Raw genomic sequence first — 27,971 nt, forward strand, 5'->3', positions numbered from 1 at the left:
TTTTTGATTCAGGACTGGTGTAAGGGAGGCTACTGAATGGGAGCAGTCAGTGGATTCGTGTGATACCAACGCAAGCCACCCAGACTACCTACTACTGCCCATCAGTTTGACTTTTTGGGCATTTAGGGCACACAAAGAAGAACACCACCTTTATCCTCTTGTTGTCCCCTTCCCCTTTCCTTCCTCGCGGACTCTTCAGGCAGAGAAACCCTCCAGAAATGGCTCAGATACTGCCGATACGATTTCAGGAGCATCTGCAGGTAAGCAGACATACAGAAAGCCCTAAATTTAATCCCAGCTCCTTTCTTTTTGCGCCACTCCTCGCCCTTGTGGGTCCGCACACACACAGCACATGTCGCATTTAAATGGAATCTGAAAAAGGGCTGCGGGGTGGTGCTCAATATAGCTACAGGCCTAGTTCTCTCCTGCCGGGCAGATGATGACTTGTAAAAATTGAACAGTCAGATCGTACACAGCCCCAATGCGGACCGGTACGTGTGTGTGTGTGTGTGTGTGTGTGTGTGTGTGTGTGTGTGTGTGTGTATTGGGGGATACGCCGCAGTTTTTCCCGTTTAAGTTATAAACGACGCTGTCATTTTCACTGCGGTGTTTTGACACTTTGTGACAACTGAGCTCAGCTGTTCGCGCTACGTTGTATCTGAGAAATGAATGGCACTTGTTCTCAATCTTTGTTGCTGCCACGCTGTTGTCATGTCCTGCAGCCAAATACTCCCAGTTTCAGGAGCAAAAATCCCAACCAGTGTCTCTCAAAATGCCCAGCTTTTGCACACAGCTGGGCGTAACTGATAAAAATCACCGTAATGTGTTTCAAGTAACAACATGAAACTGTGCGCTTTATTTAGATCTTGGTCGTTGGATGTAGGTGTACAGGGGGATGTAAAAAGCGGTTATGTTTGGATTCACTCGGCAGTTGAATAAGTTCTGGAAACTGGCTGCTCAATCAGTTGTAATGAAGCCCGTAAGACCAGAAACGCATCATTCGATTGATATCTTGCCATGACCAAAACGCAATATGACATCTAGTTCCATAATGCAGCGTCAATATCATATTGATTTAATGTGTCTCCAAACTCATGGTGATTATTTATTTTATTGTATTGGTTTTGTCTTAGGGAGCATCTGCACAGCTTCAAAGCAATTTGCATCAATATATCAGAGGAACTCAAGCCCCTCAGACTCTTGGTGGAGAAAACGCACGCGGGTGCACACACACAACACAAATGCCCTTTTACAATCTGTGACAAGAAAAGAAAACAAGCAGCCAGTGATTTAGTCGTCTGTGGGGGAACAATTTGCACTATGGCCCCCTTTTTTTCCCACTGCTATGGATTTTTAATCGCTGTCCCGTAGCAGCCCCAGTGCTTGGTGTCTTGCAGACAGAAGAGAAACTTTGCGATGCACCCCTCCACCTCCCCTGGTCTGTAGCCTGTTGTTATGGTAACAGCAGGCAGTGAAATGGCCTTTCACTAGAAAAAAATAAAAGCTCAGAGTCCCAACCCCCCTTCTCTCTCCCTCTGCTCCCTTCCTCTGGCCAGTAGCCCCACTTTCTCAGCCAAAGATCCTTTATCCACTAAAAAACTGCCAGCCAAAAGAGCCTGCAGCCTAGCAGGCTCCTCTCCTCACTGACAGGAGCGGTACACTGCTGCTCACTGATGGAGCACAGTGCAGTACCTGGCAATGTCTGGTTATTAGTCCAGATTGCTCACAACAGCACAGACCTTTCCCTTTATACATGTCTTAAGAAAATCAGGCCTTGAGACGGCGATAAGCAGCCCGCAGCTTTATGTTTCACCTCTACCGTGAAAGCCCAGCTCTGCTACAGTCGTATCTTCCTGTGAGTCTAGGTGGCTCCAGCAGAGTGAAAAATGCTTGGAATTTGCAAACCCAGGACTTTGGGCCTCAAGTTGTTTAGCTTTTTTTTTTTTTCTCCTTTCCTTGGCCTGGTATTTACAGCTCAGTGTCTGCAGTCTGGGCCGAGGTTCACAAGTGTAACATGGATTTAGATTTGTGATGAGGTACCAGCTTGTTGAGCTAGCACTTGCATAATATACAGAGTACAGCAAATGCCATAATATCCTGACTATTAAAACTGTTGTTTAAATGGGCCTGATTATGCTTTTTCTCATCTTCTGTCATGCATATACTATTTAAATGCTGATAACATGGCACAAGTTTCAGAAGAGGTCTGTGAATGTGCAGCTCCACCCACCTACTGTTCAAACCTTCAACCAGATTAATGTTGAGATAAATGAGCATTAAAAAAATCGCTTTAATGTTCCTCTGTTTAGTGCAGACATATAAGATGAAGGACTGGGGTTTCTGTAGTGTTAAAGCCAGCTATGGATTACCTGCCTAACCTCACACTGTCACTAAGCTGTGGGGTAAATTCTCTTTACTTTGCTTTATGATTCTAGAACCATACTGTGCATGAGCATGGCAGAATCTGTCCTTAAATCAATGCAGTAATTGGTGGATCAGAGTTGGGTTCTGTGGATTATGATGGAGACAAAGATGAGGGACTGAGAATGGTCTGGTGAATTATGAAGGCGAGAGTCATTTACAGCTTTTGTGGCTCTTGTGCTGGCTGTCGGTGCAGCAGCCTACGTACTGTAGCAGCTTGTGTAAGTGCAAAGATTTCCCGCAGCTCTGAAGTGCCTGAAAATTGTCCTGTCTAGCTGAGTCGGGAGAAGTGAACCTGCTGTATTTGTACTAATGAAATGACGCCACCACGTCAAACCACTGGATGTGTTTGATAGATAACTGAGGTAAGCAGGCCCCCGTTTAAGCCTGGCAAATTGCATCAGGATAGGAAGCAGGATGACAGAACAGTCTAAGCGAGTCTAACAGGACACATCTGTGACCGCAGCAGTGGCTGGCAGGGACAAGGCTGAGCGTCTGTGTTCAGTCACCGGAATTCGATCATGAATGCATTGAAAGAGCAGTCATCCAACACATACAACACTCACATTGTGTCTTTCTGTAATTTCAAATGGGTCATGAACTTTGAAATTTGGATTAACTACAAGTGCGGATTGTTCTACAATCCACACTAGAATCAGAGATAAATATCTGTGTGTTTATTCTGACTTGGAAGTTCGAATATTAATAGAATCCATTGCTACTTTAAGGTGTTCATGATCGCCATAGCTATATACTTTAGGTTTATTTATATAGGCACTATTCACACTAACACTTTACTCAAGGCACTTTATACTTCAAGGTAAAGATCCAACTAAATTGAGAGAAAATCCCAACAATCTGATGATCCCACATGAGCAAGCACTTTGCGACTGCAGGAAGGAAGACCTCCCTGATAACAGGAAGAAACCCTCTGGTAGACCATGGGTTAAGAAGGGTGCGACTGGTTTTGGGGGAGGGGACAAGAGGAGAGAAAGATGGAGAGACCAAGACAAAAAACAAACTCTGATTTCCTAAAATAAAGGCTACGCGCTTTGCGAGCAAGTTCCACTCCCCCCCCCCCCCACATTCTTCGATTTATTAAAAAAAAAGTGCTTGTGTAATCTCGTCATGAGCCCAAAACCATCAGCTGCTGATTCAACGTGTCAGTGCCTCAGCAAGATGTCCACCCATCCTATGACTCACCAAATACCGTCAATGCTGCTTCATCAGTTAAGATCTCCTGCCTTTTGTTACTGCGGTATTAACGTATTAATACGTTGTTTTTATTGTCTCATGTGTGCAGCGAAGATTGCTTAGAGGAGTCTGCAGTGTATCACTGGTTAGTATTTAAATGGATCACTGGAGACAGTAAGATGAAGCTGAAGTGGGTTTTTAGTCTGGCATATTCGACTAAGAATCAGCTGGGGGGGAGTGTTCTTACAGCGAGCCGGTCTCTCCACCCTGAATCGTACTGTAAAATGCCAGAGGCCTGTGTTACTGGAACTAGAATCAACATACCTTGCTACCTCTTGGCCATTGTTCTTCATTTCTCACAGGAGGCACATACATCACTCTGACTTCTCTTATTTACAATGGTTTGCTCCCTCTCTTCGTTGCCAACAGGATATTGGTCAGTGTCTTGAGCTCCTCCTTTCACTCCCAACCTTATCTTTTCCTCCATTATCTTTATTGTAACTTCCCTTCCCTCTGCTTCCAGAGATAGTTTTGGCAGTCTTGAAGAGATGCAGCATATGGCTCCATTCCTCCCCCAGGGCTTTTCTGTGGCCTTTACAAGATGCCTTAAACAATGAAAATATTATTATTCTCATCCTTTATTATTTAATCATTGGGACAATAAACATTAAAAAATGCCAACTGCATAATTAATTAATTAATTCTCTGGCTTAAAGAACTTGTTCCACGGTTAAGCAGCACTTGAATATTGATCTTTAATGAAATATTTGTCTCTTTATTATAAACTGCAAACATGCTTCAGTTAAAGTTGATTCTGTAATGTTGTGAAAGGGGAATTATGTTAATTTGCAGCTCCATATTTTTATTCTTGGACTTTCCTTGGACATTGGCACAACCCCAAAGGTGATCCTTTGCATGAAACAAGCTGCTTTAACTCTGTTTCTCTACTTTTAAAGCAGCTTTCTTATGATTGGCTGTCCCAAACAGAATGTATCTGGCTGTGGTTTGCGTTGCATTAACTGTTTAAGAATTACAGCCATTTTCATACATGGTGCCCAGTTTTCAGAGGCTCAATTTGTGCCTGATTAAGTGAGGCCAGTTTCCTCATTATTAGATGACAAATTAGGCAGACAAATGTTGAACTTTCATGTAGTTGCTTTTCACTGGAACTCTTAATATGAAGTCCAAAGAGATGTTGCTAAAACCAAAATAAGCCTATCAGAAACTGTTACGGCCCCTGGCCTTGGATGAAGTGAGGCTGCCTGCTTTATGCAAATTCGAGTGTGGCAACACGATTTGCTGCACAAAATTTTACGATTGGACATTGTTGATTTGTCCTGAAGTTTTACAATCTGGTACATTCTTAAAAAGAATGAACGCACGGACCAGCTCAAGAATTTCACAACATCTAACCAAGTCATGAGCACTCTCAAGCTGATGGAGGTACCATTGTTAAGATTTACAATCAAAACATGTCTTCATGAATTGAAATACAGGGTTTACAAAAAGGTGCAAAACACTGGTTACGCTTGAGAACATGAAAATGAAACCAAGATGAACTTGTACCAGAATAGTGGGAAGAGAAAAGTGTGGAGAATGAGGAGTCATACCTCAGTTTCTATCAAACACGAGGATGGAGGCATTGTTATGGCATGGGCATGTATGGTTAGCAGTGGAACTGGGTTACTAGATGATGTGACTGCTGATAGAAACAGCAGGAGGAATTGTGAATTGTATAGGGATATACTCTCTGCTCACATTCATTCAAATGCAGCAAAACAGATTGGATGATACTTCATGGTGCAGATGGATAATGACCTGAAGCATATTGCAAAAGCAACCCAAGAGTTCCTCAAGGCAAAGAAATATGAAATTCTTCTTCAGTGACCAAGTGAGTCACTCGATCTCAACCCAGCAGAGCAGATTTTCAGTTGTTAAATACAAAACGGAAGGTAGAAAGATCCTCAAAGAAGAAGCAACTGAAGGTGGCTGCTGTAAAGGCCTGGCAGAGCATTTTAAGGGAAGAAACTGAATTTCGTGGTCTGCATCAGTTCTGTCTTTTGATTGGTCACAGGACTGTAGGTCTCGAAAACAACAAAATCTAAAAAGAAGCCAAAAAACTGCAAAAAACTAACAACTGTGTTTGGTAATAACTACATGTCCCCCCCCCCCCAAAAAAGTGACTAACCACTGTACACATGAAAATACTGATAAGCGTAGCCTATGCTAAAGCTAGCACCTGGTATAAGTGAAAATCTAAAAATATTTTGGATATAATTAATTAAGGATAATTCTATTTTTCTTTGGAAGCAGCCCCTCTGATCACCCCAGGCTGAACACTGCTGCATCCTTCCTGTTTTGGAGATGACATGATTTAAATGGCTCAGCGGTCATGATTTGTTTTCCTGCTCTATCAGCCAACTGCGAGATAGTACAGTCCTTGTGATGAGCAGAAGGATTCCTTTCCGCTTGCCTCAGACTGCATAATGCAGTCAGTTCAGTCATCAGAGGGAGAGTGCATGTTTCTGTCTGTCCTCTCAGTTCAGTTAGTTTGACAATGTGTGCAGTAATTCCTCTATTCAACCAAACTGGACTTTTTCATGTTTGTTAGTTTTGAGGCAAATGTGTGATGTTGTGTTGACTTGTTCTCATTAGGTTTGCTTTATTAAAATTTTCTAATGTGTTCTTGGTTTTAGTGAATCTCTTGTTGTTGTTATTTTTTTTATTTATTTTTTTATTTTTTTAGTGGTAATTAAACTTTATTTACAGCTAGCTGCTTAAAATGATGATTAAATACACTGTCAAGGTCCAGTCGAGCTTTAATAAAATTAAGTATTAGAGATGTAATGATAAGTACAATGACAGCATTACTATTTATATCATAGGAAATTCTGGAAATTATTGTCAGCTTGTGTAAAATAAAGCTCTGTTTAGTTAACATCCAGCTGCGTGCCCACGCTTGTCCCCTGGCTCCATGTACCACCGACCAGACCTCCTGTATGGGAAAACGACCTTTAAGAGTATCCCTGGAAAACTTGAGCAGACCTGCTGCTATTTTAATCAAGTCCATGTTATGATCCATCGCTCACTACTTTCTCTTCCCCTAAAAAGCAAATGGCAGCTGCTCCCACATATATTTTCTCACCACATTTTAAGTTGTTGCAACAAAAGCATAGTATTAAAGCAGGAATATTGTGCTTGTGGCTGAGTTTTGCTTTCACAGCCCCAATTCTGTAAAAGTCGGGATGCTGTGTAAAAATTAAAATAAAGAGAATGAAATGCAGTTCTGTTTTATAGCTTTGTGTCACCTTATGCATATCTCTCACAAACTGGCTGCAGCTGTTCGCCTGTGAATGAGGATGGGCTCACTGACCAATAATTAATTTTTAAGTACTTTTATTACAAAATGTACTATACTGTGTATACTATGTATACTAAATATACATACAAAATGTGTCTGCCAGCTGAATGCAATTTTCTCTTATCTATGATACAGTCTATAATAATTAATGTACTACAGTGTATTTGCATTTATGTAGGCCTTTTCTAGTCGTACTGACCACTCAAAGTACTTTAAACTACAATTTCCAGTTAACTAACAGTGCTTACTAAAAAGTGTTGGGGGGTTTTCAGGGTACAGGTTCCTGCTCATCTAGATGAAATGTGAAACAAACACATATATACTACTAGCTACAGCTCTGTCATCTGGTATACTTCTGATATATCATTAGCTCCTACCCTTTTTGTTTTTGTGTATATGTGAAGACATGTCTGTGGTCATACTCTTTCTTTAAATGTGATTGCATCTGTGTTGTCATTTTTATAAACTGTTTAGCCATTTCTTGGAAATGTACTTGTATCTGTTTCCAGCTACTGACTAGCTTACTGACCGTTATATGATACTCCACCACTGTAAAATGGGGTAACATAATTAAGCTAAAGGTTCTCACTTTTATTTCCTCAAAACTGTTTTTTAGCTGCAGAACCTGGGCGTAAACCCAGCCAACATTGGGTTCAGCTATCTGACGATGGAGTCGGACAAGTTCATCTGCATCCGTGAGAAGGTGGGCGAGCAGAACCAGGTGGTGATTGTGGACATGTCGGATCCCACCAACCCAATCAGGAGACCGATTTCTGCCGACAGTGCCATCATGAACCCCGCCAGCAAAGTCATCGCCCTCAAAGGTATGATGATGACGACGCATATAGAAATGACACAACACATTTAGGCAGCAGTGGCCAATAGATGAGAAATACTGTATTGTTCTGAGGCAAAAGAAAAAGTCTGTTGGCTTTTATTACTGGTGGCCCTATATTAAGCGCAAAGTATTTTATTATTGTTTAAAGTCCCAGAATGAAGTCTGCATGGCCTCTGCACTGTTTATTTGCTTCTAGTTTTAACAGATTTAGCCGTTTACTAGAAATGCTGTGGGAAAGTCGCAGCAAAGATTAATGCCTGTCAATGTTGTAAATATGCCGAGTGCACTCACATCTATTACCCAGTGTAGTAAATTGGTTGTGAAAATTGATCGCCTGTCACTGAAACTAACCCTTAGAGCACAAACACAAGCGCTGATCAGGATGATTTGCTTATAATGCTTCTCTCTCTCCCTCCTCCCCCTTCCTCCCTCCCTCCTCCTCCTAAGCACAGTATTCCCTGTTTGCCCCTTTCCTTATGGTCTATCTTTGTCTTCTCATTCTTACCTGATTGACACTTTGCTTTTTCTCCTTTGCTTTCTGTCATTTCTCAGACGGTGAGTTGCTTTCTGTCTGTCTACCCGTCTGGCACGCTGTTGTGATGATACACTGGCCATGTCTCTCTCATAAAAGCTATCCCCTGTATCCCTTTTAACTATGCACATCTATTTCGACCACTGATCAATCAAAACACAGATGGCTACAAGAAAGGCACCTCAATATCACACGCACACCCACACTCCAGCCTAATCTTCTGGCAAATGCCCTACTTTTATGAGAATTGCACATGTGTTAGCATGACTTGTATGCTGGTAGATGTGTATGTGTGGTATGCATCATCAGATGTTATACAGTGAGAGGAGTCGGGGCACTCTTTGTGCACCTTTGCTCGCCTCTGTGAGCGTGTGCCAGCAGCCGTAATCAATGTTCAGATCTTTCCTTCCTGCACATAAGGGATGCCATTTATGTATCGTAAAGGCTCTGTGTTTGCAAGTTTGTACAGCAGCTCTAGTATTTACATGAGTCATGCATTACATCACCTGTTTGTTTTTCATTAAGTATTTTGGGTAAATGGAGGTTGTATCTGTGTTTAGTCAATTGTGACATTTTCAAAAGCTGCCGTCTGCTTTCTGTAGCTGCGGGTCAGGTCACTCAGTAAAGAGTGGTGCTTCCCTGGCTTACGAACAATATCGAGCAGTTCAGATATAATTTTTATTTGCTCTTTATTTCTGACACGAGTTTTGAACACTCGTGTCAGAAATCTCCCTCGGTTCCCCATTACACTGGTGCTCACAGCACGGAACAGTAGTTACATTAAAGAAAATCATCAAGTCTTGGCTGAAACTAGGTCTTCGCCACTCGAAATAATGAAAAGAACAAGCTATTAAAACGTTTCCTCAATGAATAAATAGTTCCAATTAAAAGTAGCTCTATTTATTTTCTAACTATTTCGAGGCAGACATGTTCATCTGCCGGTCTGTGTGTTACTCAGAACAGCTATTTAATTTGTTGTTTGGAGTTATTTGACGACTTCTTTCTTGCCTGTTTCGTCTCACGTCTCTGTTTCTTTACCGACCCTCAGCTGCCAAGACGCTGCAGATCTTCAACATTGAGATGAAGAGTAAGATGAAGGCTCACACCATGTCAGAGGAGGTCATGTTCTGGAAGTGGATCTCTGTAAACACCGTGGCTTTGGTGACAGATACTGCCGTCTATCACTGGAGCATGGAGGGGGATTCCCAACCGACTAAAGTATTCGATCGGCACGCCAGTCTGGCCGGATGTCAGATCATTAACTACAGAACTGACGAACAACAGAAGTGGTTACTGCTGATAGGGATTTCTGCACAGGTATGAAAGCACAGATGATATAAACATTTTCTGTGAAAGGAATATTTATCTCTCCGATCCCTGTTTATAGCCTTATTGGACAAAAGATCACACAAAGAACACTTTATCTGAGGTCAACTTTTGTTCTCTTCACTGGACTGGAAGGTTTTGGCTGTGAGCAGGTACACACTGGAAAGCAAAAGAATTGTTTTTACCACACTAAGTTTTGAAACCTTTAGCTATTGTGCGACAGTGAATTAGCTTTAAAAAAAAAAAAATCTGCATTCCTAACCAATGACTGGATCATCTACTTTCTACAGGAACCAATAAACTTGGAACTTCATCACTTCCCATATTTGTTTGCTCACTGAAGGGGAGGATAAAGAGATCAAGCGGTTATGCCATTGTATTATGCCAATAAGGGTGTATAATGTCATTAAAAAGAAAAAAACAATTTAGTCCAGGAACACATAAAAGACACATTCTGAGAACAGTGGCATGAAATTCTAACAATTAAGCTTCCCAGAAATTTCTGCTGTAACCAGCCTCGCAGCATTTTATCCTTCTCTTACACAAAGAGTCGGTCATGGTTTGCAGCTGGAAAAGGGTAGAGTGCCTATTCCAGGTCAGAGTTGCTGTCCCAAGTGAAGGAGTCTATGTATCTCTGAGTCTTATTCACAAGTGAGGGGAGCAGGAGACTGACAGATGGATTGGTGATGAGGATGCTATTCCGGTCTGTTGTGGTAAACAGAGCTGAATGTAAAAGTGAAGCATTTACCAGTTGATCATCCCTACCCTCAGCTATGGTCACAAGCTTTTGGTAATAACTGAAGAATACAAGAAATACGTTTTGTCTGAAGGATCAAGCTGAGGTGGTTCTGGTATCAGACTAGGATATTTTCTGTCCTCTGTTGGGCAAGGTGTTCTGGACATGTCATAGTGGGAGGAGATCAAAGAGTAGGACACGCTGCAAAGATGACATCTCTTTGCTCGCCTCAATGAGATGGAGGAGGCGGTTGGGGAGAGGGAGGTCTGGGCTTCTCTGCTTAGGTTGCTGCACCCTGTGACCTGCCCCTCAATAGGTGAAAGAAAAATGGATGGACAGATGTCTTTTTTTGCTGACTTGCTGAATCTCAATAAGAAAATCAATACACCACTCTTTTTCTGTTTTTCTAAAGGAGTCTGGATCTAGAGGACTATGTCAAAGTATGACAACATGCATACATATTTCAAAGTGAACTTGTTTTATATGTATATGTAAATCAAATAAGCAAACAGTTTGTTTACCCACATCTAACCAAATGCACAGATAATACCTACCATTTGTTCATACACATACAAACACACTGCCTGAATTTTAAACCTGTATCTTTGATCCTTAATGACTTGAACATATCAATTTTTTTCCCCCACCCTTTTTTTTCCTTTTTCCTTGTCCTCCAGCAAAACCGTGTGGTCGGAGCAATGCAGCTGTACTCCGTTGACAGGAAAGTGTCCCAGCCCATCGAGGGCCACGCTGCTGCCTTCGGGGAGTTCAAAGTGGAGGGAAATGCCAAACCTTCCACTCTCTTCTGTTTTGCTGTGCGCTCACAGGCTGGGGGAAAGGTGAAGGCCATTCGAATGTACCCATGATGCTATCTGTGTTTTTAGCTGCTGAGCAAACTGCTTTGAAGTGCCTTGAAAGAGTAATGTTTATGTTAGAATCCTATGAAATAACTTTTATGCGTCATGCCTTTTGGTTAAAATTGAAGTTCCTATATGGTAGCATCAGGAAAGTTTATTTAATGTACAAATCCTCAACTGTGATGTTCTTTTTGGTCTCATTTGCTGTACTGTTGTCTTGGTTTACTTCTACCAGTTACACATCATCGAAGTTGGTCAGCCAGCTGCAGGAAACCAGCCATTTGCTAAGAAAGCTGTGGATGTGTTTTTCCCACCAGAGGCCCAGACAGACTTTCCTGTTGCTATGCAGGTAAAGAAAATGAGGCTGCTTCTACTGTACTCTGCTCACCACATTATGGGTCACTCCTGAATGTTTCTCTTTCTAATTATTCTCCTCAGATTGGTAGTAAGCATGGCGTAATATACTTGATCACAAAGTATGGTTACATTCACCTGTATGACCTGGAGTCTGGAGTGTGTATTTACATGAACCGAATCAGTGCTGAGACCATCTTTGTAACCGCTCCTCACGAAGCCACTTCGGGAATCATTGGTGTCAATAAGAAGGGACAGGTGAGAAGCAAACGGGCAGTGAGTGTGTGCAGAACAAATTCCCAAGTGAAATGTTTATTGACTGTAATGACTGTAATGTTTTGGCAAGCTATGCCTGGCAGACATTCTTAAGAAACTGGACTGTTAACTGGACACATTTCTTAAGTTTAGTTATTTTTACTGTGCAGTTCTTAATTATTATCTGTTCCTTTTTTATTATAGGTTTTGTCAGTATGTGTGGAAGAGGAGAATATTGTAAACTATGCCACCAACGTGCTGCAGAACCCTGATCTCGCCCTGAGGATAGCTGTCAGGTCAAACCTTGCTGGGGCAGAGGAGCTTTTTGCTAGGAAGTTCAACACTCTGTTTGCCCAGGGAAGTTACTCAGAGGCTGCGAAGGTTGCTGCATCAGCACCCAAGGTACGCCTGTCTCTGCTGCCATTTTGTCATTCTTGCCTATGCTAATATGAACCAGGTGTGGGTGAGAACTGCACAAGGAGTCTTGCATTTGCACAGAATCAAATTGTCAAATATTTTTCTGTTGGTGCTTAAAACTATGACAGTTACACACACTGTGATTCAGCACTGAAAAACGAAACCCAAAAAGAATCCCGTGTATGTTAATGTGAAAACACTGCAATAAACATGAAGTTCTCCTTCAAAACATTTCATGGAATCTGCTTTTGTTTTGTTTTTTACTCTACGACTAATAATTCCTTCATTCTTTGATGTCTTTCCTCGCCTCAGGGTATCCTGCGAACAGCAGAAACCATCCGCAAGTTTCAGAGCGTCCCGGCCCAGCCGGGTCAAGCCTCTCCACTGCTGCAGTACTTTGGTATTCTTCTGGACCAGGGCCAGCTCAACAAGTTTGAGTCTCTGGAGCTGTGCAGGCCTGTCTTGCAACAGGGCCGCAAGCAACTACTGGAGAAATGGCTGAAAGAGGACAAGGTATAACTGGAGGATTAAAGAAATGAGGCAGATTTGTAGATATACATTTATTTTATTTATTTTACAGTGACCAGTGTAAGTGAAGTAGCTTTCCTCCTCTTGTGTTGTAGCTGGAGTGCTCAGAGGAGCTGGGAGACCTGGTGAAGGCCTCTGACCCCACTCTCGCTCTTAGTGTGTACCTCAGAGCAAATGTCCCCAACAAGGTCATTCAGTGCTTTGCAGAGACTGGCCAATTCCAGAAGATAGTGTTGTATGCTAAAAAGGTAATCGGAAGGCTTATTGTGTTTCCATTTAAATTTTGAGCATTGCACAAATGGCAGGCATGCAGTATGTTTATAGTATTGCATTGATGCTTGAAAGTGCATTTTTATCCTTCTGCGTTCGCGTAGGTGGGATATACCCCAGACTGGGTGTTTCTGCTGCGGAATGTGATGCGTGTGAATCCAGACCAGGGTCTGCAGTTTGCTCAGATGCTGGTCCAGGATGAGGAACCGCTGGCCAACATCAACCAGGTAAACCCGCACAAACGTGAACGCCTCTCTCACTGGAGACATCCTGCTCGTGTGCTCCCTTTAAAATGCATGTGCCTGATTAGCCTTATACATGCACGCTAACGCACAAAGTGCCCAGTGTGGGAGCCTACATATGTGTTATTCCAGATGTGGCAGCAATGCCAGGAATTCACTGAGTCAGTCACCCTCTCCTCCCTTTAAAGCCACATCATCACTCCGCTCTGTCCTAATCTCAAACAGGGAAGATGATGACTTTATGAAAAGTGATGGTGTTAAGGCGACCTTTGCTTTTCGGATGTGAGCGTTTCATGTTTAAGGACATCTGCAAAACAGAAACATCTGGCTGCCGGGCCTGTGGTGTTTAATAGTGTGCAACTCAAGCCTTTGCATGCTAACTCAAATCATTGTTCACAGATGGTCTGAAATAAAATTTAAAAAAAAAAAGAGAACTTTGTCTAGCTATTTGTGTTTTGACTGCTCTTTTCTCTCATGCTTTTTGGTAGATTGTTGATGTGTTTATGGAGGGTAGTCTGATCCAGCAGTGCACCTCTTTCCTATTGGATGCTTTAAAGAACAACCGCCCAGCAGAAGGTCACTTGCAGACACGTCTGCTTGAGATGAACCTAATACACGCCCCCCAGGTGAATGTTAATGTTCAGACTCTCCTGCAACCTTTTCTTTACTAATGTTAAATACAATGTGTTTGCTCATGTGTGCGTATGCGCTGTTTTAGGTAGCAGATGCAATCCTTGGGAACCAGATGTTCACGCACTATGACCGTGCCCATGTTGCTCAGCTGTGTGAGAAGGCAGGACTACTACAGAGAGCTCTTGAACACTACACTGACCTGTACGATATCAAACGAGCTGTGGTTCACACACATCTGCTCAACCCTGAGGTATGCCTGTAGAAGGGCAATGATGCCTGTATACTGCTCTCTTGGGAGCGGCTTCATTTTACTCTTTAATGTGTGAAAATGCTTCCTGAAATGACTCCTTTTTCCTCCGTGCTCAACATGTTGCTTTACTTTCTCCCCGTTTTTTCTTTTTAGTGGCTGGTGAACTTTTTTGGCTCCTTGTCAGTTGAAGACTCTTTAGAGTGTTTAAGGGCCATGCTGTCGGCTAATATCAGGCAGAACCTGCAGCTGTGTGTCCAGGTAGCATCTAAATATCACGAACAGCTGGGAACTCAAGCGTTAGTGGAGCTTTTTGAATCCTTCAAGAGCTATGAAGGTAGGTGGAGTGGTTTTTCCTCATTTTCTGCAGGTTTGAATTCACACTAGATTAACTTAACCACCGTGTTGTTTCTCCCCTCTCATATCTCTACAAGGCTTGTTTTACTTCCTTGGGTCGATTGTGAATTTCAGCCAAGAGCCCGATGTTCACTTTAAATACATCCAGGCTGCCTGTAAGACCGGCCAGATCAAAGAAGTGGAGAGAATCTGTAGAGAAAGCAACTGTTACGACCCAGACAGGGTTAAAAACTTTCTCAAGGTATAAAGATCCCCTAGCATATTTTTCTGATATTAGCATCTTCCAGAGTTAATTCATAATAAACCTCATGTTTCTTCTGCTTCTAGGAAGCAAAGCTAACGGACCAGCTTCCTCTTATCATTGTTTGTGATCGCTTTGACTTTGTCCACGACCTAGTTCTCTACCTTTACCGCAACAGTCTGCAGAAATACATTGAAATCTATGTACAGAAGGTAAGATCTACAGTTCGGGTGACTTTATACATAATCTGATTATTATCTAGTTATCGTTATCGAGCTGCATGATGCTTCTCTATTTTGAATCCTACCCACTTACTTTCAGGTCAACCCCAGTCGTTTACCAGTGGTGATTGGAGGTTTATTGGATGTGGATTGTTCTGAGGATGTTATTAAGAACCTGATCATGGTGGTCAGAGGGCAGTTTTCCACTGATGAGCTGGTGGACGAGGTAGAGAAAAGGAACAGGTAAGACTAAAGGGTAAAACGATTTCCTGTCATCTCTTATAGCAGCTTCTGAAATGACCTGGCCTTTAATGCGCAGGTATCTTCATATTCTGTATAGTTTTTCATATTTATATCCTGTTCATATCCTTTACATAGCTTGTACTCACTACAGCCTGTACATACTTATAGTTATAGAATATTCACAACATACTTCATACCGTGTACATTATAACACACCATAATAGACCCATTTCTGTAATATACTCACATATCTATATTATTGCTAATATATATTGTAATATATCTATATCACTAAAGCACTTCTGGATGGATGCAAACTGCATTTCGTTGCCCTGTACCTGTGCATGTGCAATGACAATAAAGTTGAATTCTATTCTATTCTATTCTATCATGCTGGTACATAAAAGCTGTTAAATCTAACTTCTGTAGGAATGAGTTTAAACGATAGATCAGAGTGCAAGCCATGTTTGCGGTTCTGCTGAACCACTTAGTTATGTGTGTTTTCCCCTCAAGTCATTGAAGGAAAAGAACAAATACTAACTTGAAAATTGTTTCTTTTCCAATAAACCTTGAGGCGATCAATAGTAAAGAATCATGATCTCCTTAGCTGATGCCTATAAATCCTTAAGCATTCACAAACAGGAGTGGAATACATGAATGTAAATATACAGACATTTATCTTTGTGTTTGCTCAGTGCATTCTTGTTAGTTTAATGCATACATGAAGTTGAAATTAATGTTTTAATTTTAACACCAAAGGTGATTTCTAGAGTGGATTCTCTGAGGTTGTCATTGTGTTTCATCGATACCTCAGCATCAACCAGCAGAATAACTTTGTCTCATATAATGAAGCTATTTAGTCTGTATCAACAAAGGTGGAAGTGAGAAACCCTAAAACATGACTCAATCGGCCTGCTGAGTGGACAATGCTGCCATCTAGTCTTCTGGCTGTGCATTACATCACAGGAAAAAGCTACATTGTAGCATCATCTTAGAAATGTAATGTGTGCTTTTACCAGTCCTTGCCATGAAATGAATTTTAAAAGCTTCTCCTAGGTATTATGTAATGAAGCTTTATATTAACGTACAGTTTCTGCTATCAGGTTGAAACTTCTGTTGCCATGGCTGGAGTCTCGTATCCATGAAGGATGTGAAGAGCCAGCTACCCATAACGCCCTGGCCAAGATCTACATTGACAGCAACAACACACCCGAGCGCTTCCTGAAGGAGAACCCGTTCTATGACAGCGCCGTGGTTGGACGCTACTGTGAGAAGAGAGACCCCCACCTGGCCTGTGTGGCTTATGAGAGAGGGCAGTGTGATCTAGACCTCATCAAAGTATGTAGATCACATTGTATGGCTTTAGTGTCATAGTTTAAATAATTATGATGAATGCATTTTAAACTATTTGTTCATGTCAGGTGTGCAATGAGAATTCATTATTTAAGAGTGAGGCTCGATATCTGGTACGGCGGAAAGATCCAGAGCTTTGGGCGACTGTGTTAGAAGAAAACAATCCTTTTAGAAGACAGCTCATCGACCAGGTATGGGATCCTCCACCTCTTCTTTTAAAGTAAAGCACGCAAACATGAATTGTATATATTTTTTTTTTTCTTTCAACATTTATTTTCGATTTTCCTCCTCTCAGGTGGTGCAGACAGCTCTGTCAGAAACCCAAGACCCAGAGGAGGTGTCGGTCACAGTGAAAGCCTTCATGACTGCAGACCTGCCCAATGAGCTGATTGAACTTCTGGAGAAAATCGTACTTGATAATTCAGTCTTCAGTGAACACAGGTACTTCAGGCTCACAGCTTATTCATGGTGATCATTTACGTGCAACCATTTTTCTAACCTTTTTTTTTTTTTTTTTTTTTTTTGCAGAAACCTACAGAACTTGCTTATTTTGACGGCCATCAAGGCAGATCGCACTCGTGTGATGGAGTACATTAACAGGCTAGACAACTACGATGCTCCGGATATTGCAAACATCGCTATCAGCAACGAGCTCTTTGAAGAGGCGTTTGCTATTTTCAAGAAGTTTGATGTGAACACCTCAGCCATACAGGTAAAAACAAACCTAATCCTGCTAAAACTGCACTGATGCTGGAGGTCGAAGTTACAGTAAGCTAAAGTTACTAATCACAGAACCTTTTCTCTGTAAAAATGTACATTAATATGTGCATTTATTTTACTCAATTAAGTACAAATTTCCATTTCTTTTTGTAAAAGAATTTGTTGCGACATTTGATGTTTATATTTCATGTGTCAGGGTATACCTCATCTCTCGACCTGTAAGAACTGGCATAATCTCCCGGGCCCTCCTACCAAAGTTAGAAAAACATTTTAAGAAAATCAATGGATTAATGAATGAATTGATATTTACCTTTCCTAAATCCGGGCCATTAAAAGTACTTGTGGGTAAGCCCTTTAACTAAACTAACAAAGTCATTTGCCAATGATAGCAGGTTTCATCAGTTTCTCTTAATCACTGTGAATTTAGCACAATAGTGAAAACGAACGAGCCTTAAAAATGCTAGTCCTATTGTTTTATCTCATGTTGGCTCATAGAATATAGCCATCTCTTGTTTATTTATTTTTTATTTTGTATCCCTCTAGGTACTGATAGAGCACATAGGGAATTTAGACCGTGCCTATGAGTTTGCGGAGCGCTGTAATGAGCCTGCAGTGTGGAGTCAGTTAGCAAGAGCCCAGCTGCACAGAGACCTGGTCAAGGAAGCCATTGATTCATACATAAAAGCCGTTGACCCGTCAGCGTACATGGAGGTGGTCAACGCAGCCAGCAAGAACAGTACGTTTTTGATTTACAGGTAAAACATGCTAATGGTGTTTATCAGTCTTGGGTCTGAGCTGATCTGTAGTGTGTTGCTGTTTCTAGATAACTGGGAGGATTTGGTGAAGTTTCTACAGATGGCTCGGAAGAAAGCCAGAGAGTCTTACGTGGAAACGGAGCTGATCTTTGCTTTAGCTAAAACTAACCGTCTGGCTGAGCTGGAAGAATTTGTCAGCGGGCCCAACAATGCTCACATACAGCAGGTAAAAAAAACAACAACAAAAGTTCCAGCTGTAGTGTTAAAGAGATGTGTAGCTGTTGCAGAATGTGCTTTTTGCTCTTTGCCAGAAAATGATTGCTATCTATATATTCATCATCTGATCTCTACCTCTCCAGGTGGGCGATAGATGTTATGAGGAGGGTATGTACGAAGCAGCCAAACTTTTGTATAACAATGTGTCCAACTTTGCTCGACTTGCATCCACATTAGTCCACCTGGGAGAGTACCAGGCAGCTGTGGACAGCGCCAGGAAAGCCAACAGCACACGGACATGGAAGGAGGTAACAGGCGCAAAAACATTTTCTAGTATAATTACAGGTCTCCGCTTTGTCTGATTACGTAATTTAAAAGACATGGGGAAACAATGCCGTAATTCTATACTGAGCATAACTGAATCAATATAGTGGCGAATTACAAGAGTAGTCATTTCAAGGCGCTTTATTTTTGTGACATTACAGACAGAAGCCCCAATGATCACACGGTTCCTTACAAGCAAAAGAGATGGATGGTAAACAAAAACAGGACAAAACAAAATGTCAGTGACATGCAATAGTGGATATAAATATAAATAGTGCTTATAAATGCATGGGGAAAAAAACAAAGGAAAGTGAGGGAGAGAAACGCACTATGGCTACCCAGCAGTCTGAGCCTGTCATAAACAAGATTTATAAAACTACTTAAGGGGCTGATTTAACAGCTTTTTTTAATTTTTATTTTATTATTAGTTTTGTTTTATTTCTGTGGATATAAGATTGAAATTGAGTGATTTTCTTGCTGCAGTTTTTATGTTATTGTTACAGCTTTTAATTCAGGTCACCTCAGTGTTTCTAATGTAGTCACTTCATGTAAAAAATGACAGATTCTTGATGATTAGAGGATTACACGAAAAGGTAGCAAAACACAGGATATGATGATATGAATGATAGAAGTGGTCCTCTGTTTATCGTTGGCTATCTCCAGTTTCATGCATTAATTTCTTTTCAGGTATGTTTTGCATGCGTGGACGGCGAGGAGTTTCGTCTGGCACAAATCTGCGGCCTTCACATTGTGATCCATGCTGACGAGCTGGAGGACCTTATCAGCTACTACCAGGACCGCGGGTACTTTGAGGAACTCATTGCTCTGCTCGAGGCTGCTTTGGGTCTGGAGCGGGCCCATATGGGTATGTTCACCGAGCTCGCCATCCTGTACTCAAAGTTCAAACCTCAGAAGATGAGGGAGCACCTGGAGCTCTTCTGGTCCAGAGTCAACATCCCAAAGGTAGTGTTTCTGTTACTATGTGTGCGCGTTTGCCCGTTTCAAAACTGTTCTTTCTTTTGTCAGATCAAAGAGGTTGCTTGTGTGCCATGAAATCTTTTGATTCATTACTCCGTGAACATTCTGCTTCTCATCAGCGCCATGAAAAAGGAGGCAGACAGAAAATTAATTGACTTGTTTTTCTGTCTTTTACAGCTAGTTCTTTACTGACACATTTCTGGTGACTTGCAGCAATTAAACTTTCATTTACCAGCTTTATGCAACTGTTTGTCATCTTGCACTCAAATAACCTTTTAAAAACTTTAAATATCTTTTTTTAAAAATGGTTAAAAGCATGAAATACTATTTTATTTTAATATTTTGCTAATTTCAAAAGATGTGTATTAATACATCTATATACCGGTAAATGGTTAAAAAATAATTATGCTTTGATATGAATTTTTATTTTTTTTTGGCTCAGTGTGTGTGTGTGTGTGTGTGTGTGTGTGTGTGTGTGTGTGTGTGTGTTTCCCCCCTCCCTCTCAAAAAGAGTAGGTTACATAAAAAATAAATCATCTATTTGACGTCAGCCTTTCAAAGCTTCAAGACATTTTACTTCAAATATATCAAATCTATTAGACCAGCCAAACAAATCTCTGACAGTAATGAATGTTTTCTGTCTACCAGGTTCTTCGTGCTGCAGAGCAGTCTCATTTATGGGCAGAGTTGGTTTTCCTTTACGATAAATACGAGGAGTATGACAACGCTGTCATCACTATGATGACTCATCCGACTGACGCATGGAAAGAAGGGCTTTTTAAAGATATTATTGCAAAGGTAAACACGGCTATTTTCAAATGTTTATTATTTTCACAAACTGCTTACATGATCAATTGATCACTTCTTGTGTTTTTTTCTTTTATCCTTTAGGTTGCCAACGTGGAGCTCTACTATAAGTCTCTATCCTTCTATCTGGATTACAAACCCCTCCTACTGAATGATCTGCTGACCATTTTGTCTCCTCGGTTGGACCACAGCCGGGCTGTCATCTTTTTTAGCAAGGTAACAACCAGCATGGCCAGCTTCACTTTTTAAAACATATATTAAATAAAATGTGTTTTTCTAAATAAACTAGACCCATTGCTGATATGGTGTGACATGGGTTGCTTTTTCTCTCTTAGATGAACCAGCTGAAGTTGGTCAAGCCTTACTTGAGGTCTGTGCAGAATCACAATAACAAGTCTGTCAATGAAGCTCTTAACAACCTGCTTACAGAGGAGGAAGACTACCAGGTTTGCCAGCCTGCTCTGTGACTTATATTGATCACAACACGTGATGTAAAACACAAAGAGCTCAAATATGTGACCTATTTGTTGCCATTTTTTGTCGCTTTTGTATTATTTACTGTGTTGTAAGCATTATTTACAATTTTTTTTAGACATTCAAACAAGTATGGCAATCAAATGCTACAAAGCTAAAAAAAAAAAAAAAGAGTAATATCTGTGTAAAGAAAGTCATAAGGATATAACCTACGGCCTGGCTGTAAATCGCAGGTGATTTTTCTAGCCCCTCTCGTAGCCACTGATAGCAGCGGTTCCAATTTTAGACGTAGCAATTTTGTTTTGCTGTGATGACGCCTGCTTTTTCACACCAGCACCAGTCTCTTTATGTTGAAATCCACAGAGCCAGTTATGGATTGAGGATAGACATCATACTGGTGTAAATGGGTACAGGAAGCAGTGCCCAGGACGCTGTTACCTCTGGATCTCAAATGCAATGCATTTCTATCCGTGTATCATCCACAGGGATTGAGAGCCTCCATTGATGCTTATGACAACTTTGACACCATCGGGTTGGCTCAGAGGTTAGAAAAGCATGAACTGATTGAGTTCAGGCGTATTGCTGCTTATTTGTATAAGGGCAACAACCGCTGGAGACAGAGCGTGGAGCTTTGCAAGAAGGACAAGCTATACAAGGTAATGAAAAAAATAATAGAAAAGCTCTTAAAAATACAGACGACTTTTAAAAGGTTCCATTTCCTCAATGTACCTATAGATGGCAGTGTTTGTTTACTTCACAGGAATGATTCTTTTGGCTAATTTCTCACACTTGAAGATAAAGGATTTTATCTTTCACTCAGCCATGTGAATGAGATACATTTTTGTCTCTTCTAGGATGCCATGCTGTATGCAGCGGAGTCTAAGGATGCTGAGCTGGCAGAGACTTTACTCCAGTGGTTCCTAGAGGAGGGCAGGAAGGAGTGCTTTGCTGCCTGCCTGTTTGCCTCCTATGATCTCCTGCACCCTGACGTGGTGCTGGAGCTGGCCTGGAGGCACAACATAATGGACTTTGCCATGCCGTACTTTATCCAGGTCATGAGAGAGTACCTCACGAAGGTTGGTGCTGACAATCAACACCAGGAGTTTATTTGATGTCAGCTTTACCACTAAAATAGATTTCACTATTGTGTAATTTTAAGAAGAATATGTGGTGTTGGTGATGTAATATGTCTGTGATTTCTGAGAAACAGGTCAAACATATATGGTGAGACAAGAAGGCAGAGACTAAGGCCTTCTTAAGTAATAATATTTAAAGGGACAGTTCAGCCCATTTTTTTTTTTCCCTCTGGCCTGCAGTGCTGTTTGTCCATCTATATTAGCCGGTGTAGTTTGCTCAGCAGAAGGTAATTTCCTATATGAAAGTGCTCACAACAAGATTTGTGCAATTATTTTGTGCAACTAGGTCAATACTTCTGGGAAAAGGCGTTAATGTCGAGTTTGTCGTATGAAATTTTTTTTGGCACTTTAAGAACCACAAGACACTAAAAGTGTCATTTAGTTCTGTTACATTCAAGCCTTCAAGCGACGATGTCACCACAGCTTGTATTTCCACAACCATGCAAATACCATCAAAACGATCTAGATGGATTTTTTAAAAAAAAAATCACTACAAGCCAGAGTGAAACATGTAAATCTTCATAATGACCTTTAAGTATATTTGCCAGTGCTACCTGCAGATATGTGAGGTCATGTCTTTGGGTTCTTTTCCAGGTTGATGAGTTTGCAGCGAAGGTGACGGTCTCTGGCCCTTTTTATTTAAAAAAATTCTCTTCTGTGTTCTGTCTGTCTGTTTTTCCTGTAACTTATCTCTTAGGTTTCTGATGTAGGAACCTAGCATGGACTGTAGATTGAATTTGGCCTAACTAGGTCTGGTCCTGGAGAACTGTAGTAGTGTGCAGGCTTTTGTTCCACTTGTGCCAGTACATGTTCAGATTAAGCAGGTTTCCCTCCAGTGAGCCCTAATCTTAGTTATTTATTTCTCTTGGTTTTTAGCCATTTGACACAAGTTCATGAGAAATAAAAATAAATAGACACATAACTACTTTTCAGTGAAAACATTAATAAAACATCTGGCTAAATGTGGCAGTAGTATATGAGTTAGACCAGGTGAAATGAACATTTTTAACCTCCTTATTCCAAATTGTATTTTAGAGCCTAAATAATAATGACTTAGTGACATTGACGCAAATCTGATGCAACAGAGATGAAACATAACAATTTTTAATGGATAATGTTTACTGGTTAAAGTTAAGAGTGACTATTATAATTGAGTATATAGTCTGCATCTTAATTTTGGGTAAATATGCAGCAGTAAAGGGACGTTTGGTAGATTATAAAGTGTTTTCTAGCTGTCAAGTGCAAGAAGGTAAATGTAGTCTAAAACAAAAACTCTGGAGCCAAGGCCTGTACACTATTTTTTTTTTTTTTTTTTTTTTTTTTTTCTTCTTCAGCACCAGGATTAGCCTGTCCTGGCCTAACGGATACCTCTAACTTTTCTCTCTCTTGGGGCTGCATCTTGTGTCAAGTGGCATTTTTAAAGCCTTGAAACGCTGTGATCTTTCCATCTGACAGAGGCTTTTTGAAAGCCCAGAAAAGAAGACAATCACAGAGAAAAAGCTGCTTTGGCTTTAGACTTGCTCGATGCACCCCCATGTTTCTAACTAAAGGTCACTTTGTTTTAGTTTTTATTGTTGAAATTAGTGCAGGGCTGCAAACAATAACCTCAAAGGTTATGTAGTGCCCTTTCCTCAGTTTGTGGAAGTCTTTTCAGTTAGTTTTAATTTTTCAGTTTAGGTTTGTTGTAGGTAAACCTTTGGTACTGGTCAAACAGGTTGGGGTGGAATCTAACAGCCAGTTTGAGCAGCTAATCAGGTAGAGAAATCCCAACCCCGCCTCACATGAAGTAGTTCAGTACATACATGTTAAACAGGCAGCTTACCCCAGTGATACCATTGTATATGCAAATATCATGTTCTTTTCTCTACACCTTTGTCCCAACTTTTTAAGAAATGTTTATTTCTTTAATTCTGACTCAACATGACTCTGCGCTGACCGAGCTTCAATTATAAACCTTCAGTATTCAGCCTTCTCCACAGTTAAAGCACAGTGCCTGATTACTCCTTTGCACTTAGGGATTAGGATTAGTGCTACAAACAATTCACAATTACTGTACGCCTGGCAAGGATGAGCTTGACCTGCGAGCCCTTAGCTTGATTTTTAGGCCAGCAGTGATAAACACTCAGTCAGGAGGGTCTGCTTGCAGCTGTGATCAGGTGCACGTTGAAGTTGTGACTGCCACTTAATCTTGTAGCACTTTTTTAATGGCACAAAATTGGAATTTAGAAACGTACTGTTTAGCTTTTGCTCTCCTTGTATTCAAATATTTCTTTAACCTTAAACCTTACCTTAATTCTTCTTTTTAAAGGGTCAATTTTACACAAATCACTAAAATAAAATATCAAAATTAAATAAAATCAACCTGCTGGTGTCGAGTTGTGATGCAATTTTGGATTTGTTGCTGCTCTGTTGGATTGATGTTAATCTGCTTTTCTTCCTGGTGCATAAAGCACTTAGCTTTTAGAAAATTAGCACCTTTCCAAATTTGTCATTGTTCATTGTTATCTGGAATTCATAAGATGCAGACCATGTAAAGACTTTTTTTTTTTTTTTTTTTTTTAAGGCAAATTATTTACTGGTGAATATAAAAAAATAAACAACAGCTTTGAGTCACAGATGGTATTTGAATGAAAGATGGTATATTAAAGCTCAGAGCAGAACCTGTTGGATTGGGGTGATAGCAGGAGTGTCACAAGTCATTTGATGCTATTAGATGTGATAAAAGGTTAAATGGTTTTTATTTAATGTGATTTGGGTAAACTGACCCTTAAATTTTCATTTAACATTTTTACTGCAAGCTTTATTAGAAATTCTCACCAAACCTGCATGGCATCTTCTCACCTTTAGCTGCACTGTGAAGTGGTGATTGTAGTTTTGTCTTTCACAGATGAAGATCATATATCTTCTGTAACTGCTTGTGTTTGTCAGTGTTTATTAATTTGATGTGGGATAAGCCTTAGTGTATTTTTAAAGCTCAGGTATTAGAGTGTATGTTGTAATTTGCAAAGTTTTTGCCAAAAATCTATGAAATATGAAAAACAGATTGAGCCAACTTGAGCTTATATACTTTCTGCACGATACCTAGAATCCATAAACTCAGACTTTCTTTCAACAGTAAGCGTGTGAGTGATGTCTAATCCGTCCTCTCTTCTTTGTTGCCCTCAGGTGGACAAACTGGAGGAGGCCGAAAGCCAAAGAAAAACTGAAGAGGAAGTGACAGAACCTCAGCCGATGGTGTTCGGTAAGTTTACAGGCAGAACAGCTCACTGAGGGATGAACATTGTTGTTCCTGGATAAAGTAAATGATTTCCCCAAATGAAGCTTGGGCTATACTTTACAATGATATAATCTAGCTGATTAGTTTACCCATAATAAGTGGACACGCTTGCATTTTCTGTTATTATCTGAAACCAGCAGCAGCTGTTGCTGTGTAATTAGCTTTACACCGCCAAAAGAATTACAGGCTCATTGAGCAGCACATAAAGAAAACCTAAGTGGAAAAAAAAAAAAGCCCCATAATTTTGTTTGATATAGAACAAACAAATTTAGCAGTTCAACAAAACAGTCCAGTCATGTGTACTTTCTTATAAAGACGGGGGAAAATTTTATTTTGTCTGTGTTTGTTTTTGTTTATGTGATCAGGTCAGCAGCTGATGTTGACTGCCTCTCCTTCTCCAGTGGCTACCCAGCCAGCGTATCCTGGCTACGGTTACCCTCCCGCTGCTGCCGCAGGCTACCCCGCTCAGCCCGCTTACGGCTTCAGCATGTAGATCCGCCAACTCGTCCTTCTCCTCCACCCCTCTTCCCTACACACATCCACCCACCCTGAACCACACTGCTGCTCTGGGTTTCAACTGGCTGACTGGTGGCGTACAGCCTCCTGAAATTTCGCTGGGCCTTCATTTCCCAGTGAGGCTCCACGTGAATTCACAGAAACTGCAATAGAAACTTTGTCTCTAGTTTTTCCACACCCACTTTAGAAGGGTGGCATCAAGTCTGTCGGACCCCCCCCCCCCCGTTGTATTTTCCACTCAGACATTATAACTGCATCACTGATCTACACGGCATGAAGTCACCTCTCAGCTCCTTAGAGGTATTAGCATACTGAAGATAACATTAGTTGCGCCAAACCACTCTGTCATGTTGCTGTTCCATGTAGACTTTATTAACCATAGAGCAGCTTTTTTTTTTCTGTTTTTTTTTTTTTCTTTCTTTTTAATTTTAGCACTGAAGAAGAGACTTTACTGCAGAGTTCAGGGGTACCTTACTCCTAAAGCACTGTCACAGCCTTACACATTCTGATGAGGCAGCAAAACGGGCTCATTTGTTCATGTTTAATTTTGCAACTGTCTCATGTTCTGATTAGAAAGACAGTTACTGTGCAATAGTTTTATTTGTCCTTTCACAACAGGTACAAATTGTTTGCTGTATTATGGACTAAGAACACTTGTTTTATGAGGTTACAGTCTCTGTGTGCGTATGTGTGTGTGGGAGTATGCGTGTAGCCTCTAAAGCCTTTGGGGGTTTCGTCACCAAAATCAAGACACACTCAATGATATCTCCACTCCTTTGCAGCTGCAAACCTTTTGCTGGGTCAGAGCGGTTGATCTCATCAGTCGACTTTTTGGAGTTTCGGTAACGGTTGTGGCAAAAAGGCTGAAAGAAAGCAGGTGAAAACGGAAAGGCGAATTGTAGACTGTGCATGTGCTGCCAAACTATAATGCTGCAACCAGGAGCACAATTTTCATGTTACACTCAAGTATATGAAGTATTACTAATGTTGAGTAAAAAAAACCAGTTATGTATGATGAAACTTTCTGATCCAACTAATGAAAAAAACAAACAAAAGTGTGGCGAAGCTCCAACACACTCGAGATGAAAACAGGGGAATGTTAGCTCACGTCCTGGTGCCGGCTGGTTCAAGTGTCATTATTGTACTGAAAACAGTGTATAATTTAAATATATTGAAATACCTAACTAATCAAAGTATTATGGAATATGTATTGTCTATAGTGTGTTGTTGTAGTCTTAAAAAGCATAATGATTTTTGTAAGAAAATGACAAAATGCAAAAACAGCAGATGAATAAATGCCAAAATCTTGAGGTAAGGCTGCTCAAGGTAACAAAAGATGAGTTATTGACTTTATTTCATGTCAACGTCCCCATGTGATAAGCAGAGCTCTGGCCCGTCGTGGTCCCGGCACTGGATTTGTCAAAGATAAAATGCAAATAATCTGAGCTGCACACCAGTTGCTTATTTTATCTGCACAATTCTTGCATACAGAAAGAGGAATAAAGTTTACACACTGTGTGTGTTCGTGCATTGTTATTTTACATCAGGAGACACTGGGTGTGAAACATTTCAGTTGAATCAAACAAAAATTAAGAGTTAGACTACGAAAAAAGTGGACGGATAGAATTAAAATGCATGAGTGGAAATGTGTTTACTTCTCATCAACACAGCACGCTCGCAGAGGCACTGGTGCGCGTGCTTGTTCACTGTAAATACCTTCAAAGTGTTTATTCTGAACTGCTTAAGTCACATCCAAAAAGGAGAAACTAACACAAAACATAAGCTTTAAAAAATACAAAAATGGACGAACCTACTCTGAAAGGTAACTTACACTAAACCGATTTAAAAATGGAGGAAAACAGGAAAACCTAACTGCTCTGGAGGGCTCTTCCCCTCCCTGTTTTGTTGTTTTGCAAAAGAGGGTATGGAGTTTCACCTTTAAACATGGTTTACATCCATTTTTTGCTACACTGTAATTTCCATCCTCCGCTGGACTCTGACATTTTGGTAACCGAGCTGTCATTTGTCTGACTGATGGTTTCTGTCTGTGCCTCCGAGCCTCTTTGTTTGGAGAGGGTGTGGTTGGACTATCTGGACCTGTAACTAGCCGGCGAAGTCAAAAATGCTCACCATTTTCACAGC

The 27,971-nt window shown here is 40.8% G+C and overlaps 1 protein-coding gene across 2 annotated transcripts; it reads left to right on the forward strand.

Annotated features, from left to right (window-relative positions):
* On the forward strand, window positions 1–27,334 carry cltcl1 (clathrin, heavy chain-like 1). Of its 2 annotated transcripts, XM_085367446.1 has the most exons (32): window positions 1–260; window positions 7,593–7,800; window positions 9,395–9,663; window positions 11,086–11,247; window positions 11,501–11,614; window positions 11,704–11,877; window positions 12,079–12,276; window positions 12,604–12,804; window positions 12,915–13,067; window positions 13,194–13,316; window positions 13,820–13,957; window positions 14,050–14,214; window positions 14,368–14,548; window positions 14,646–14,809; window positions 14,896–15,021; window positions 15,131–15,273; window positions 16,377–16,611; window positions 16,695–16,817; window positions 16,922–17,067; window positions 17,155–17,338; window positions 17,890–18,082; window positions 18,170–18,327; window positions 18,461–18,625; window positions 19,329–19,604; window positions 20,268–20,417; window positions 20,511–20,642; window positions 20,762–20,872; window positions 21,386–21,556; window positions 21,755–21,976; window positions 22,631–22,657; window positions 25,202–25,277; window positions 25,679–27,334. In XM_085367446.1, exons 1-32 carry the CDS (start codon window positions 219–221, stop codon window positions 25,804–25,806), a joined length of 5,058 nt encoding a protein of 1,685 aa, XP_085223572.1. In that variant the 5' UTR covers window positions 1–218; the 3' UTR covers window positions 25,807–27,334. The 2 variants fall into 2 exon arrangements, with proteins under 2 accessions (XP_085223572.1, XP_085223573.1); XM_085367447.1 differs by lacking the exon at window positions 22,631–22,657.
* The last annotated feature ends 637 nt before the right edge of the window (window positions 27,335–27,971 follow it).

This window comes from Diplotaxodon limnothrissa, linkage group LG12 (genome assembly GCF_057381915.1).
Source record: "Diplotaxodon limnothrissa isolate DT_005_m linkage group LG12, D_limnothrissa_male_GT1.1, whole genome shotgun sequence".
NCBI classification, from domain to species: Eukaryota; Metazoa; Chordata; class Actinopteri; order Cichliformes; family Cichlidae; genus Diplotaxodon; species Diplotaxodon limnothrissa.